General features: G+C 40.8%; 1 protein-coding gene across 2 annotated transcripts; it reads left to right on the forward strand.

Annotated features, from left to right (window-relative positions):
* The first annotated feature begins 8,903 nt into the window (after positions 1 to 8,903).
* LOC149273557 (14-3-3 protein beta/alpha-A) lies at positions 8,904 to 12,456 on the forward strand. 2 transcript variants are annotated; one of them, XM_089506167.1, is made up of 5 exons: positions 8,904 to 9,197; positions 10,141 to 10,273; positions 10,911 to 11,065; positions 11,451 to 11,546; positions 12,400 to 12,456. In XM_089506167.1, the coding sequence occupies exons 1-5, from the start codon at positions 8,904 to 8,906 to the stop codon at positions 12,454 to 12,456; spliced, it is 735 nt and encodes a 244-aa protein (XP_089362293.1). The 2 variants fall into 2 exon arrangements, with proteins under 2 accessions (XP_089362293.1, XP_089362292.1); XM_089506166.1 differs by having other exon boundaries at positions 10,141 to 10,264; positions 10,902 to 11,065.
* Positions 12,457 to 17,384: the final 4,928 nt, after the last annotated feature.

Consider the following 17,384-nt stretch of genomic DNA (forward strand, 5'->3'; position numbering starts at 1 on the left):
TCAGGAGGCATCCAGCGACACCAAACACTAACCTTTTGATGGGCTGTGACCGCTCCGGAGAGCGGTCACAGCCGCAGCTGCCGGCAATCTTCGCCATCAAGGAAGATGGCCGCCGTCCTGTAACAGGAACCACAAATTTTAAAAGTTCGCTAGATAGTCCAGACCATCTAGAGAACTTTGGCTCCACTTGCAGGTTGAATACAGGTACTGCATTCACCATGCAAGTCAATGGAGCCCAGCTTTCTAATCACAGTGTGATTAGTAAAAATAAATTAAAAAATAAAATAAAATTAATAATAATTAGAAAAAAATAGTAAAAAAACAGTAAAATGTAAAAATCATTTCCCACTGATGTCACTATCAGGGGAACCTCCAAGTTGAAAAAAAATGTTAAATTTTTTTTTAAAAAAAATAATAAAAAAAAAATATATATATATATAAAAAATATATTTTTGTGAGCAAGTCCTAAAATTAGCATATTAGCTTAAAACAATTCTCGCATGGAAAGAGTTAAAATACTGGCATATTAAATGCCCGTGGGGTGTCTACTTTTAAAAAATGTATGATTTGATGGGGTAAATTGAATGGGCCAGGTTCAACAACGTCCCAATTAACACGGGGGGAAGGATGGCCACACATCTAATTTCCAATTAGAAAAATGCACACGTACCAAATGTGGCCTTTTAGTTCCCCCAAAAAATGACACACCCATGCATGTGGGGTATCACTGCACTCAGGAGATGTTGCTGAACACATTATGGGGTGTCGTGTGACAGCGGCATATACCAGGAGCTGTAAATTCATACATAAAGTAGGTGTGTGTGGGAAAAATACACACACAAAAATATTACTGCAAACTTTGAAAAAATGCTGGTGGTAAAATATGTGCATGCAAAGAGTTAAAATACCAGCATTTAAAATACCCTGTGGTGTCTAGTTTTGAAAAATATATGGTTTTGTTGGGCACACTGAAATGGCCTGGCTCAAAGATGTACCAAATAGGGCATGGGCAGTGGATCCCAAATGCCAAAGTTCAACATTGAAAAAAGCGCATGCCCCAAATGTGGCCCTTTTGCCCAGAAACAGCCAGGCAAAATCATTCATGTGAGGTATCGCTGTACTCAGGAGATGTTGCTGAACACATATTGGGGTGTTTTGTGATTGACATATACGAGAACATTTTAATTCATACCTGAATTAAAATGTGTGTGGAAAACCAAATGCAAAAAAATGACTACCACAAAGTTTGACAAAGACTGGTGGTAGATATGGTGCATGGAAAGAGTTAAAATACTAGCATTTGAAATACCCTGGGGTGTCTAGTTTTCAAAAATATATGGGTTTATTGGGCACACTGAAATGGCCCGGCTCAAAGATGTACCAAATAGGGCATGGGCAGTGGATCCCCAAATGCCAAAGTTCAACATTGAAAAATGCGCATGCCCCAAATGTGGCCCTTTTGCCCCCAAACAGCCAGGCAAAATCATTCATGTGGGGTATCGCTGCGCTCAGGAGATGTTGCTGAACACATATTGGGGTGTTTTGTGATAGTGACATAAACTAGAACATTTTAATTCATACCTGAAGTAAAATGTGTATGACAAAACAAATGCAAAAAAATGACTACCATAAAGTTTGACAAAGACTGGTGGTAGATATGGTGCATGGAAAGAGTTAAAATACTAGCATTTGGAATACCCTGGGCTGTCTAGTTTTCAAAAATATATGACTTGATGGGGTAAATTGCATTGGCCGGGTTCAAAGATACCCGAAATGGCACATGGGGGGAAGAATTACCAGATTTGGAAAAAATGGCTTTGAAATAGCAAAACGCTACCTGTACTTATTGCCCCATAATGGGTAGAAAAAAGCAAAAAAACATAAAAAACATTGGGTATTTCTAAACTCAGGACAAATAGTAGAATCTATTTAGCAGGTTTTTTCATTACCTTTTATAGATGAGTAAAAGATTTTTCAACTAAAAGTTAGAAACAGTCATTTTTTTCTAAATTTTTCACCATATTTTATAATTTTTTTAATAGTAAATAATATGATACAATCAAAACAATGTCATCTAAAGAAAGCCCTTCTTGTCCTGAAAAAAACAATATCTAATGTGTGTGGGTTCAGTAAACGGGAAAGAAGAAAATTACAGCTAAACACAAGCAGCGCAGAAATGTTAAAAAGGCCATTGTCACAAAGGGTACAAAAAGTAAAATCAGCCTTTGTCTCGAAGGGGTTAAACAATAACAATGTTTTGTATGGTCAATATATCTGATACATATACCACCTAAGTTACAAATACTATTCTAAAGTGTTATATTGCTACTAGTATTTACAACCATACACACCCTAGGGACAGCGATAGAGGTTGTGGGACAAAGGGCACTTGTCTGACTGCCTCACCAATAGTGACATAATTCTTGAGTAATACTGGGGGCTGGGACCTACCAGTAATAAAAAATGATATACTTTAATTCTTGGTAAAACATCTTGATAAATCCCAGGAAGGGTATGGCTACATAAAACGATGATTTAATGTCACATAAAGCCTCATCAACAAAGAATGCATATTAAAATACTTTGTAAGTACTCTGTTATTCACTGACATGGAGGCTCTCCTATTGAAATCAAAAGCAGCATTTTCTGTGAATGCATGTAAGGGGGTCTCATTAGATCCCCTGAAATTCTCATGGAAGCTAGCTTTGGAGCTGGCTGGTAATGCGTATCCATCTATGCACAGTACCAAACAGGAGATGCATTCTAGTGAACGCAGCCCCTGCAATGCAGACAATTGGTACGAAGGGAAACGGTGCAACTGAAGCCATCAATGCATTTGCAATGGGGGGGTTGAATGAGAAGTGCATATGAAATTTATTACAAACTGTTTTACATTTTGCATATTTCCAATTATTTATTATTAAATAGCTATGTCTTGACCACACAGCGCATCGCAGTTTGTTGTGTGTAGGGCTGCGTAGCCGCAGACCAGTCAGGTGCCCATGCTGACCCCTGTCCACTGCCGAAAGCGGCTACAATGGGCATGTGAGGATAAGAACTGGACCACAGAGCAATGGAAGAAGATGGCCCGGTGTGATGAATCACTTTTCATTTTACTTCAGCTGGATGGCCAGGCGCATGAGCATCGCTTACCCGGAAAACACATGGCACCAGGATGCATCTATGGAGACCCCACCTTGCAACTTACAGGACTTAAAGGATCTGCTGCTAATGTCTGGGTGCCAAATACCACAGCGCACCTTCAGAGGTGTAGCGGAGTCCATGCCTCAAAGATGACCTACACAATATTTGGCAGGTGGTCAAATTGTTATGGCTGATCTGCGTATACATGTATATATAAATCAGACCAAAATAGCCACACACTCACAGGACTTTGCAACTGAATAAAGTTTATTCACGGAACCATCATGATGCCACGTATCTTACAAAATGCCCAGATCATGACATAAAATCATCCCCAAAACATTAAAGAGCCACTGCCATATTTAATTGTGGGCATGAGGTGCTTTTCCATATGGCTACCTCTCTGTGTGCCCAAACCAAAATCTATTTTGGTTTCATATGACCATAGAACCTGATCCCATCACCCTGGAACGTCTTCATTATTGCCCTGCTGGTGGAAATGGACATTTTCAATGCTTTTGCTATTTTCTAATAGCCGCTTCCCATTTTCCAAAGCAACCTTTTGCCCCACATCACAGCTATATTCCTTGATCTTACCCGTAGTGATGAATGACTAGGGAATATGGCCTATGTGTTAACTAATATTCATACCCCTGTGAAACAGGAAATCATGGTTAAGCAATTTCCTAGTCACGCAGGTGTGCTAACAAATATAAAATAACAATGGGAATGTACTTAAGAAAGATTTTTTCCACAGCCTTCTTTGCTCTTATTTACCTAGGGTCACGCTATAAACGGAGGGCGCTGTATATCAGTCACATTTTCAGCTCTTACACAAGGGTTGTATCTGCAGAAGAGGGGGAATTGGGAGGTATGACTAGGATAAGCCGTATTGATCGATTGAGCCAAATAAATGACTTAACTGCACGGTTCTCCCTATTGTTTAAGGGGGTGTACATATAATAGTATATAAGGGCTTACACATAATAGTATATAAGGGCTTACACATATTAGTATATAAGGGCTTACACATATTAGTATATAAGGGCTTACACATATTAGTATATAAGGGCTTATATATAATAGAATATAAGGCTTACATATAATAGCATATAAGGGCTTATATATAATAGAATATAAGGCTTACATATAATAGAATATAAGGCTTACATATAATAGCATATAAGGGCTTATATATAATAGCATATAAGGGCTTTAGGAGCTTCCCCGCTCTATGATTACAGGCTCGGCGGTGGGAGAGATTCACAGCAACAATGCCTGCTATACACAGGCTGACACTTGTCTCTCCTTCCCGCCCAGACACGCTTCCTCCCCCACCTTCCAACGCCGCTCCCCTACTCACTTCGCTGACGTCACCTTTCAGTTACCATGGTTACAATGAGGTCACCGTCGCCCCCCCCCTTCCCCTTTGGGAAAGCCACCAGTCCTGCTCTGCTATGCGGGTGGGGAGAAAGAAGGCGGAGCTTGAAGGAGGCGGAAGTATCGGCTGGAACGGAAGTAGAACGGCAGTGAATCCGCAGGACAGGGGACAGTGAGGAAGGCGAGCTCGCCCGGATTTCATTTGAAGTGTCATCATCCGATCGTGATATTCCAGGTGTGGATGGTCGGGATAAGGGGGAGGGTGTAAATTAGAAAGCAAATGGGGTCCGCCGGGGGCTTCCGGTCCACTAAGGCCACCTGGGGCGTAAGGGCGGGGATCCCGAACGGCGCGGCCTGCTACAATCGGCCCCTTCTTAAGCGTTTAAGCAACAGAATTAGCCCCATAAACTACCGGTTACCGTTTCACTGTCGATTTATCAATTTCATAAATTGTGCCCAACCCCCATCTTCTCGGTGAGGAGGGGTGGCGTTCGTGGGCCCTGCCACGATGGAGGCGAAACGTATTAGATTCGGTTAATTATTATGCATCCAATCGGTATATGTTACGTGTGAGACCGGATCACACGTGGGGCTTAATAAGAATCTCGGTTCCCATTTCTCGAGCTGTGCGCTGATAATTGGGGTTGGTAGGCTGCGGTTTACCTGCTGGGACGGTACATTGCGGTAACGGGGGTTTATACATCACGTCTTATTAGCTGCCGTAACGCTCAACAGGAAAACATGGATTCCTCTGCCTAAGCAGATTACTCTACCCATCCCGATGCACACGGCCCGCTTCAGGCCTGGACACGGAACATGCCGACTCTGGCACGATCTTCCTAATGAATATTTAATGAAGCCATAAACATTGTTATATAATCGTTAGGGGAACGGGTAGTCGTGTGGGGCACTTTGTGTGTAAAGCAGCTGCTACTTCCTCCTTGTGTCATCCACCAGCCGGCCATTTCTGTGTTTTCCTGTTGTGTAATTCTAAAATACCATTCAGGAATTCTGACTCGCAGCACTAGGGAGATAATTCTTGTTTCGCTATAAAAGCACCGTTATCGGTTTTATTTAGCTTTCTTTTCACCATCTTGGTGTTAATTGGGTGCATGTCAGCGTGAGAAATTATTTTTAGAATTGGGGATTCAGCACACCTTTCAGTAGGTTATATATTTACTTTGGCAGAATATAAACTGCAGCGTAGCGGTATAAATGTACTCTTTTTTTTTTGTTTTATTCATGGAGATGCACCTGGCAGTGTGAGCTTTAACCCTCTGACATCATCGTATTTCGGTGTTCATGTTTCTGGTGCTCTTAACAAGCAGCAAACCAGAGAAAAACCTCTGATATAAACCCGTTTCTGTACGAAACGTGAAATTTAACGTAAACCTTCTTTGCACGGCACACAAGGTTGGCAAGACCTTTACTGTATCTGGAGTACGAATATGGGTTCCATCTACAGGAAGTGACATCACTACCTGCTTCCATTATTTGAAGGCTGGAGTTGCACACAGGAAGCACAAACCAATCATGACATCTTGTTTTTGTGATCTGTTGCACAAAATAGCATTCAGCGAATAGAAAATATCCTGTGTGTCCCATCTGGGGACAACACTCCTTATGTTCCAGATCGAGCGGAATGTTTTTAACATTGAAGCAGTATTAGTATTAGCTATTGTTACGTTTCACAAGGCAACAGTGTAAGTAAAGTGTTTTATTTTTACATCGTGGTGGGTTGCAACTATTATCATTTTTGTTTTGCGATATTATGGCGTTGTAAGATAAACAGTTGCAATGAAATCAGCCACCTACTGAACCTGGCATTATGATCGTCCCTATCATCTGCCATTGCCTTCCTCTTTATAGGTAATTGGATTAGGAACGTATCCCCGTTTGTGAGAGTAGTGAATGATCTAGTGGGTCTTTATCATTCTGTGACTCGCTGACCCAGTAGTCACCTGTAAAGCTTGATTGCAAAGTGATGCAGATACCAAAATGTCAAAAATGATGACCTGATTTGCACCTTTTCTGAAATCCAGGCACCGGTTTAATTTAACAGGGTGAGGAGGGATGTGCCAGACCTGACAGTTTGAATTCATGTCTTTCTGTATTTTACTAAGCTCCATAAAATACTTGACCCTGTCACTTCAGTCTCCTTTAACCTCTTAAGGACAATGGGCGGTCCCCCCATTTTGAGCCCGTGCATGTACGGGCTTTGTCATTAAGGGGTTAAATTGTACTCGGGGCACTTGACTGGGGTAAATGAGCCCGTGCCTCGCGTTCACGTTGCTTTCAGGCCCAATTTGCTCTGTCAGCTTATTTTTGAATTTATGTAATTAGGGATCCCCATAACCTCCCATCTTTATGTTGACAGCCTAGCCCAGGGGTTCTCAAACTGCGGCCCTCCAGCTGCTGCAGGACTACATCTCCCATAATGCTCCTTCAGCTAAGGGGCTGGCTGAGGAGTATGGGAGATGTAGTCCTGCAGCAGCTGGAGGGCCGCAGTTTGAGAACCCCTGGCCTAGCCCATATTGCTTATGGTGCTGCTGTATTCCTTAGCGACCACAAAGGGAAACTACTCTGCGTGACAATACCTGCATTGCCCTCATGATGCTATTTGCAGCCTCTGGATAGATAACAGAGGTGTTCCGTAGTTAAGGGCATCAAATCTCAATGGTCCCCTCAATCTGAATTGTTAATAAAATGAGGAGTTTATTGTGAATACTTTTCCTGTTGGGGGGTATTTGGGTAACTCATACTCATAGGAACTACTTTAATATGAATGGTAGGGCTGCACTAACTAATCGATAAAATTGATAATGAAAATCGTTTCCAACAAATTTCATTATCAATTAGTTGAATCAGTTTTATCGAATATAAGATGAGGGTTTTTTCCCCTCATTCTATAATCCGACCTCAAATAGAGATCGGATAATAACACTAAGATCCAGATCCCCTGCAGCGCTGCAGGCGACTTGGATCCTCCTCTTTGGCAGCATTGCACAGACATCCTCCGCTACTGCCCTCCACTTCCGCCGGGGCTTCTATGATGGAGCACCAGTGTGACATGACCTTCTGGTGCTCCACCATAGAAGCCCCAGCGGAAGTACTGGCCAGCAGTGGCTGAGGTTGTGTGCGCGCGTTGCGCGATGTTCACCGGCTGCCAGAGAGTAGTAAGCGCTGGAGGGGACCTAGATTCTCCTCTCTGGCAGCCGATGGGCGTCTGTGCCATGCGCGCAGACAACCTCCGCTACTGCCGGCACTTACACCGGTGGTTCTATAGTGGAGCACCGGCGTAACAGGACCTTCCTCTCCTCAGTCATAGAAGCTCAAGCGGAAGTGCCGGCCAGCAGCAGAGGTTGTCTACGCCCACACGCAGATGTTCACCGGCACATTGGCATCTACCGGGTATAAGGCATATCAGAGGGCACTATGGCATATTTGGGGTATAAGGCATATCAGAGGGCACTATGGCATATTTGGGGTATAAGGCATATCAGAGGGCACTATGGCATATTTGGGGTATAAGGCATATCAGAGGGCACTATGGCATATTTGGGGTGTAAGGCATATCAGAGGGCACTATGGCATATCTGGAGGGGGTCAGAGTAGCATATCAGAGGGCACCTTGGCATATCAGGGAGGGCATAAGGCATATAGGGGATATAATGCATATCTGGAGTGTGGCAAGCCTGGGCTCAAATGTGCGTAACTGGGGGGCAGGTTGGGAAATAAAAACAAGAAAGCATTTTTCTCAAAGCTTTTTTTATTCTGCTGTTTGTTTCTAACATCCAGTTTGTTCATTAAATTATTGTAAATAAGCAAAAAAAATTACATTATTTTTTTATCCGATCAATCGAAAAAATAATCGGCTAACTAATTATGAAAATAATAGTTGCAGCCCAAACGAATGGACTTAGCTTGTGACACTCGATAGCACGCCGCACATCATTCAACAATGTGGGCGAAACAAGTTACTTCGGTTTGCAGACGTTTTTTTGGGGGGGGGGCTTTGGCAGGTGTTAAGGGGTGCACATTTTATGTCACAGTGTCCATTGTGTGTAAACATGGATCTGACAACTGCTCGCTCCTGCTGACGAGAAGGTATAACGCTAGATCAGCGGTCGGCATGCAGCAACTATCGCTTTTTCCTGTTACTGTAAAAGCCAGCAGTTACACCGAAAAAACATAAAACTTCATCCTGTAAGGGACTTTTGGGAGGGGGGGGTTTAGAGTGCTTCCATTTATGAGGTAATATGCAGGAACAATGTGACGGATAACTTGATAGATAAGATGGCTACGCCCAATGGTATGTAGTTTTAAGTTCAGTAACTAATCTTACGTTTACTTTGTTGGGTTTTTTTTAAGAATCTACCATGGACAAGGCTGAACTAGTACAGAAGGCCAAACTCGCAGAACAGGCTGAGCGCTATGATGACATGGCTGCTGCAATGAAGGCAGTGACTGAGCAGGGAAGCGAACTGAGTAATGAAGAAAGGAACCTGCTGTCTGTTGCCTACAAAAATGTGGTCGGGGCTCGCCGTTCCTCCTGGCGTGTGATCTCCAGCATCGAGCAAAAAACTGAGGGTAACGAGAAGAAGCAACAGATGGCGAAAGAATACCGTGAGAAGATCGAGGCAGAGCTGCAGGATATTTGCAAGGATGTTCTGGTACTGCAGTTGCTACAAATACAATGCTTTTTGTCTGCTGCCTTCTTTATACCATATTTGCATGATTATGTGATGAGGTTTTATTCAGAAAAAGTCTGAAAAAACAACCTTGTCTTATAATAAAGGTCATCTTTTATTCAGACTTCAGACCTGCCGCACAGCCGACGAAGCCTATGGGCTTGTCCCTCGCTCACTCACTCGGTCATGCCGTCACTCGCTCTCTGTGTCCTACTTTTTTCTCCGACTGCTTCCATGTCCATGCCTCCGCTTCCCCTGCCTCCCTTTTTTTTTTTTTTTCTTTCTTCCTCTGCTTTTCTATGACCCAGGCCTCCCAAAGCGCTTCCGCAAAAGGTAGGTGGGAAACGAATCGCGAGAGGCCAGAATGATCCAGACAGATTGGCGGAGAAAGAGAGGTGCAGAAACACTTTTATTTCTCAGCAAATCGGTCTTCATTATTCTGGCCTCTGTGAGTGCTTCTGCAAAAGCGTGGACCCACGTGGGCAGCCTTTTGCCCGTTCCTCAAATCTGGGGAGAGGGTGTGCCCGGAAGTTCAACCCTTTTGTAGAAGAGTTTTGGGAGGCATGGTTCATAGACAAGCAGGCGAAGAGAACAGACCAGAGAAAACGAAGAGCCAAGGAAAAAAAGCGGAGCTGCGGGAAAGAAAGAAGGGACATCAAAACGGTCGGCAGAGAAGGTAGGGAGATTTTGAAAGAGGGCATGAGAGAGCGAATAAGTGCAAGTGAGAGCAACAAAAGCAGTGGTTTTTTACCCCCCCATAAGGTTGTCTTTTATATTCAGGCCTTTTCTTTTTTTTTTTTCTTTCATTAAGGTCCAAGGTTTAGGGGGTACTCTTATAATAAAGCAAATACAGTATATTTGGCAAAACTTGCTTCATAGCTATGCACCAACTATATAAATTGCATTATTGATTTGTTTCCTTTAGGACCTTCTTGATAAATATCTGATTGCATCAGCCACACCAGCAGAAAGTAAGGTTTTCTACTTGAAAATGAAAGGAGATTATTATCGGTACCTTTCCGAAGTAGCCTCTGGTGACAAAAAGCCAGGTGGGTATCGTTGTGCGATACACGTCGTCGTCTTGTGTGATATTTGCATTTCTGTCCTGTTTAAAAGATAAGTCCTAAAGGGATTTTTTTTTTGTTTTGATATTGGCATTAAATCCCATTGGGCTGTATACAATTTTACATAGAAGAAAACAGAATGTTTTACTACACGTCCTTTACCTGCAGACATGGAGCCTGCATTTGTAAGCAGTCATGTGATATTTTGTCTCGATATCCATGCTCAGACCGCACACTAAGGTGGCTCCTTATGGCAATGCTAATGAAGTCCCTTTGTCCAGAGACTTTCATGAGTAAGAGGGTCCCTTTTAGGGGATTAAGACTGAGGCGTTATTTTGTCTACATTAAAGTGGGTGTTTGTCTCCTTTCTGTTGGATATGGTAACAATGATAGAACGACTACTATGCAGCTGTTGAAATATCACAAAAAAAAATAAAAAAAAAATGAAAGAGGAGACCGTTTTTTAGACTGAAATTAAATCATTAATAGTGTCAAGGTGATGGAAGTAAGGTAAAGCTGGTTTTACAAAAACAATAATTCCTGTTTCAGACTTAAGTCATAAATACCTAAGAATGTATAATTTGTTTAATTTATTTTTTTTTACATTTATTTACTAATACAGAAACCGTAGCCAGCTCTCAGCAATCGTACCAAGAGGCATTTGAAATCAGCAAGACTGAGATGCAACCAACACACCCCATTCGACTTGGATTGGCTCTTAACTTCTCTGTGTTTTATTACGAAATTCTCAATTCCCCTGAGAAAGCATGCAGTCTAGCAAAAGCCGTAAGTTGTGTTATGCTCATAGCTGTATTATTACTTTAACCGTCTTTGTGCCAAGGTTTGCACTGCTGATTGTAATACGTGCGATCAGCCAGCAGGGGGAGCAGAAGGGATTCTCGGAAGGGAATGCCTAACCAAGCAATCGGCCTATCCTTCTATAACAGTGCACCGTTGAATGCGATTGTTCAGCCAGAGGCCAGTGATGCTGGCTCCTCCTGACAGGGGGAATCCATGCTGTCAGTAGACGCGTCTAGTGTATTACTCCCCATTTTAAGACACAAAGTTCCTGTGTAAATTAGATATTATTACTCAAGTAGCTATACTAAGACTGTATGGTAAATATGGTTTTGTTTGCCTTTGTAGAGTAATAACGTGTTTGCAATTGCAGGCTTTTGATGAGGCAATAGCTGAGCTGGACACCCTGAACGAGGAGTCTTACAAAGACAGCACTCTTATAATGCAGCTACTAAGGGACAATCTTACAGTAAGTAAAATGGTGCTCACGTTTCTCTAATTGGCTTTTTACAGTAAAATGTCACCTACAACACATGCAGTCATGTAGGTTCAGTTGTCTAGACATTTTTGATATGGTTGCAATAAATTACCTGCACAATGACACCATAATGAATATTGATAAGAAGCAATGCTACTAGAAAGCAAATAGTTGTATCTCCATAGCAACCACTGCAATGGTCCAATAAGCATGGAAATCCCATTGGTTGCTGTGGTTAATCTCTAGGTCTAAATAACAATATTGCAATCAGATTGGTAAGAGTATTTTATGCATGTATTAGCAGAGGACAAAACATATTAAGTAGCCATTTACAATGTTGTATTCTGTAGACTGACGCACAAAGTATGAAGTTTCAGTGTGTCGGCTAGCCTGCATATTGTGGATTAAGGAGAATTTAAAAAGCTTTGTTATCGTAAAGCATATCTGGGAAGCTAAGTGTTCTTTTATGAGAGTTTTATTTACAGTCATTGAGAACGTTAAGCTGTGAAATGTTTCATAATGCTTAGTGGCTTATTAAAGTATCACAGAGAAAAACAGGTTAAACATTAATTCCATATTAATATTATTCTGTGAGTGGTCAACGTTTGTGAATAGAATAAGCCAGGCGTATAGCTGGCATGATACGTGTGCCTGTATCACAAGCAAAGATCTCGTGTGACAATGGCACCAAAAACTTCTAGACCTTAACAGTGATGGACTTCTGCATTGACGTTAACTTAGAATGTTCAGAGAATGTAACGTAAGAGCTTTATATTTCTAAACCGTCCTGTAGGTAAAATGGAATTGATGCATTTGTTTACTAACTTCTGATTGTGTTTTGCAGCTATGGACCTCAGAAAACCAGGGCGAGGAAGCTGATAACGTAGAGGGAGATAACTAATCACTGCCACGCTTCAAGTCTTTATTATTATTATTTTTTTTTTATGTTGTTCAGTCACTCTGTATTGTACACACATAATCCCTTTTTGTGCGACAAGTAAAAAGAATAGTACATCAACTTTCACAACCTCAGTGTAGCAGAACAATGTGGATTAAGGGAAATTGGCTGTTGGTTTTTACTCGATCAAGAGTAATGCTTTCTGCATTCTAAGTCCTCCATTAAAAAAAAACAAAAGGTGTAATTTTTAACTGAACACTGTGATTACTGGATTTTGTTACTAAACTTAATTCTAAATAATTTTCCAAGACTAAAACTATATTAAAAGCATTAAACCGAAGTACAATTCTGTTTAGGATTTAAAGAGCGTTGGTCGCTGTACTGTAAAAACTGGTATCAGTTGGGTTTGTACCACGACATCGGGAACGTTCATGTAACAATGTTATGATTGACTGCTTTGTATTGAAACCTAGATTATAAACACAAATCCAATCAATCAAGTCTTGTGTTTGAGTATTAAGGGGTGATTAAGTTGATGCATTGCTTACCCTTACCATTTGAACTGTAAAACTATACATTTTGTTGTATTCATAAGGAGCTCTGACAGAATACAGATATTGTACAGTGACATAACATCACTTATTAATCTTGCCAGCGTGTAGGGATCATTTGAATGCTTCAAGAGAATGCAGCCCTGAGGAGGAAAGATGCTTCTGGCACTAGAAACGGTTAAAACATAAGACAAATGTGTGTGGTCTTCCCATTTATTAGTCAAATGTCTTGGAAATTTGGATATTTTTTTTTTGTTTGGCCACGGCATTTTAACTGTTTACATTTTTGTTTAATTAAAGCTATCACACATTGTTCTGCTTGCCCTTCCTGATCCGTTATACAAATATTCTGTTGAAACCTGATTCTGTTTGAACAGTCCGGTTTGGTTTAGATTTTCAATAAGACTTCCCGACACTGCATTTTTTTTTTATTTTTTTTTTCTTGTTGCCCCCTATAAATCCATGATAATTATTGGTGATGTTAGAAGATAAGTTATTCAGCAACGTGTTCTAGATAGTCTTTGGCAGTACCTAAATAACAATTGGTAAATTGTATTTAAAAGTGCTGTACTGTATTCAGTTTGTAATCACTGTCTCACGATATCATTCCCTTTTTTATCATTCCACTTTGCTGTAACTTTTCTAGGTGTCTGTCCATCTGTTTGCTTCAAAGCAAGATTCATGCACTGATTTTCAAATTTCCTACGCCGAACAAAACCGTGCAGTTACGACTTGCGCTTGATAAATGCAGTAGTGAATGTGGAACTGAGCCTGTCTGTATATCTGGTAGCTCTATTTTGCTTTGTTTTTAACTGACCAGTATTCTGCCTAAAAGTTTGCTTCTGTGTTGGTTTTATTACCTAGCACACACGTGGTTGTGAAAATAGTCTAGCAAAAAAAAATAAAAATTTATATATATATATATATATATATATATATATATATATATATATATATATATAAAATATATATACAAAAAAAAAAACCTGGTTATTGATGTACTCAAATTTGTGTATGTATTTTCAACAGTTCTAGTTTCACCCTACACAGAATAATCAGGAACATGTTAAGAATTCAAGAGCAAAATAAATAAACAATGTTATCAGTTCAATGTGTTCAGTCTTAATCAATGAAAGTTGTGATCCCCATACTGTTACAGGTGGGCACACTACTGTTTCATATTGGCGTGTGTACTCTGCAACGGCTCCAAGTGCTAAGGGGTCTCGGATACAGATCTTAGATGCAAGTCTTGGTTTTGTATGAACTTTACATACATTTAGGGCAAAAATCTTCCTATCGTCCTGAAATGGGGATTCCTAAGCAGCTGCTAAATGCTAGCTCCATCTATACTTTTTAATACCACAATATGACAAACTCAAGTTTAGAAACCAAAAGATATTTGTAAATTTCAAATATCATCATACTTGTACACTGTAAGAGATTTATGCGATTAGAAATGATACGCCCTACAAAGCATTTGCATAACTCAATTGAAATGGGAAAAATAGCCAGAATAAACGGTTTAAAAGGTTATCTCTTTAGGCAAAACTTTTTGTCTATGCAATTTTTTTCTCTCTCCATTCAGTTTCAGTGAAAACAAAAATCTCATGCGGGCTTTTAGATATTGCTTATACCAGCTAAAATTGAGTGACCATACTTGTATAAAAGTATGCGACAGTAAGGAAAATGTAACTTTTAAAATAAAAATTTATATTTACTATAAAACACTGGACAAAATGCATATGGCAGAAGTGAAGGAGGCGGCTAACCAAGCAACCGACGAGACAGGACAGCAGATCACAGACAGGTGAGAATCTTGTAGATACCAAGAGTTTCACCATTCATGATCCAAAAGTCCTGCTCTGGTGTAACGGCACGAGAACCACACTGGTAAAAACCCGTATTCATGCAGTTTTTGTGGTATCCAGGGCACCGTCCGACATGAGCGAACGCGCTGTTTGCACGGAGCACACAATTACTGGATGGCTGTAATTTGCGTTATCAGCCCAGTGAGTGAAAGGGGTTTAATCAAAATGCTGTTAATGAACTAACGCATGCAAAAAAAAAGTTTTGTTAACCCTTTTATCACTTTAGACTGTACTATTACATTAAAAAAAGGCCTAGGATGTGTTTTTGTGATTCGTAGGGAGATTGCACGGCTGATATGTTGGCGATCCAGCTAATGAGAAATTCAAGGTAAGCTTCTAGAACAAGTAGCGCCGTACTAATATAGCAATACAAAAATGTGTAATATTTTAATTATGTATCCTTTAGCAATCATCTCTCATAGAATACATGCGCTCCTCTGGTGTAGTATAAAACTTCAGAATTCTACCTGCTGAATATCTTTTTTTAATTATTGAAATAGATTTTTTTATACTACAATTGGCATTTTAAAACTATCACAATGTGAATATAATTATTGGAAGAAAGGACTTTGATCTGCTTCCAACTGTGCTACTGTACTATAGTTGCATACCTTGAATTTGATATTACTGCTCAAGTAGGAGTGAGTGGCTATAAAGTATAAAGATTTCAGGGGACTGGACTACTCCTGTCAGCGGGACCCAGCATTGGTGGCTCTCAAATGCCAGATTATGTTGCACTGACAAAGTTTTAAAAGAAATTGAAAGGGCATACAAGTGCCCAAACACATTGTACCCCAACAACTAGAAATATATATTTATAAAAAAAAAACAAAAAAAACTTTAAACTGCTCCTTAACGTAAGGTAATGCTTTGCCAATGTATGTGGTGTGTTGCTGTATTCCAGGTGAATGCCTCGATGTCCAGGAGTTCAGCAGCATCGTGATCCGCATCGTGGGCCATGTCTGATCCCTTCCCGTGGGCGTCAACATCCGCCATACACTGTACACCCGTCTAAAAGATTTGGGAGGCGATCAACGATCACCTCCTAAACTTCAATAGTGTTGCTGACATGCCTCGCTCCAGAGAGCGGTCACAGCCGCCACTGCGAGTGATTTTGGTCCTGTAAAACAAATAACAAAGTTGGCAAAGTTCGCCAGAGGGTCTCCAGACCCTCTACGGAACTCTGGCTCCACTTGCAGGTTGAATACAGGTGCTGCATTCAACCATGCAAGTCAATGGAGCCCAGCTTTCTAATAACTATGTGATTAGTAAAATATTTTAAAAAAAATATGGGAAAAAAAAGCTTTAAAAAAATGGTAAGATTTAAAAATTATTATGCATCAGAGGAAACATCCAGTCCCAGCAAAATGTAAAATTAGCGCTGTATCTTCCCAATAATCTTGACATGGAAAGAGTTAAAGTAAAAGCATTTCAACTACCCAAGGGGTGTCTACCGTATTTCCCCATGTATAAGACGCACCTTTTTTGGAAAAATTTGTGGTCTAAAAACCGGGTGCGTCTTATACGGTGTAGATTGCAGTTACTCCGGTACTTCCCGGCACCTCCCTGCAGTCACACTGCCAATGCTAGTTTTTATTAAATTTCTCATCCTAAATTTTCAGCTAATCATCCAACTATGGTAATAAAAGAAAGCTCTAGCTCTCCTTGAAAAAACAACGTATAGTTTCCATGGGTACCCTATTCACAGAAAAAGAGAATAATCGCTGAACCGACATAGCGCAAAAATGGCAAAATTGCTCCAGGACTTCAGGTACCAAAAAGTACTCCTGGGACTGAAGGGGTTAAGTTACTACTTCACCTCCAAGTTACAACTTCCGTTTTTTTTAAATTATTTTTTAGTGGCTTTCACTATAGTTTGACTGTATTTAAGAATTGGTATCCTCCGGTGCCTTTGTACTGCAACCTGTCTTTGCTCTTTTTGTATTCTTTATATATTCTTGAAAATCCGAAGTCAATTAAGAAACACCAATTTCCACCCTCACAATATTTAATTTTTCTGACATTATATGGATTGATTTTTTTTTTTTTTATAATATTTTATTCTTAACGTTATTCCAACTCTTTGAGGAGCAAACGCTCGCTACCACACGTCACCTCCACGAGTCATAAAAAATAAACATGGCGCCGGCGGATCCCGCAATCTTTATAACTTTCTGGCTCCGCCCACTGTTTCTCATCCCGCTTCCTTGGCGGTGTTATGGCTGCCCCGCTCCTGCGTAACTGAGATTGGTGTAGGCGGCCCTTGGAGAGGTCGGTGGCGGGAGTGTGTGAGTGTATCCCGCCGCTGCACGGCTGTTAGAGCGGTATAGGCGTTGTGCTGCGGCTCGGCACGGTATTATTAGGTTAGACGCCGTTTTCCCGGTGGTGGTGGTGGTATGAAGTTAGGTTCCTCTTCTCATTTCTCGGTTTGTTGAGGTGTGGTCATTGCCTATAGAGTTCAAACGATTTTAACCCCTCCGCTGCCCCTCAGCCTTTAACTTCTAGATTGTGC

This window comes from Sceloporus occidentalis, unplaced genomic scaffold (genome assembly GCF_023333645.1).
Source record: "Sceloporus occidentalis isolate IW3139 unplaced genomic scaffold, rSceOcc1.0.p SCAF_368, whole genome shotgun sequence".
NCBI classification, from domain to species: domain Eukaryota; kingdom Metazoa; phylum Chordata; class Lepidosauria; order Squamata; family Phrynosomatidae; genus Sceloporus; species Sceloporus occidentalis.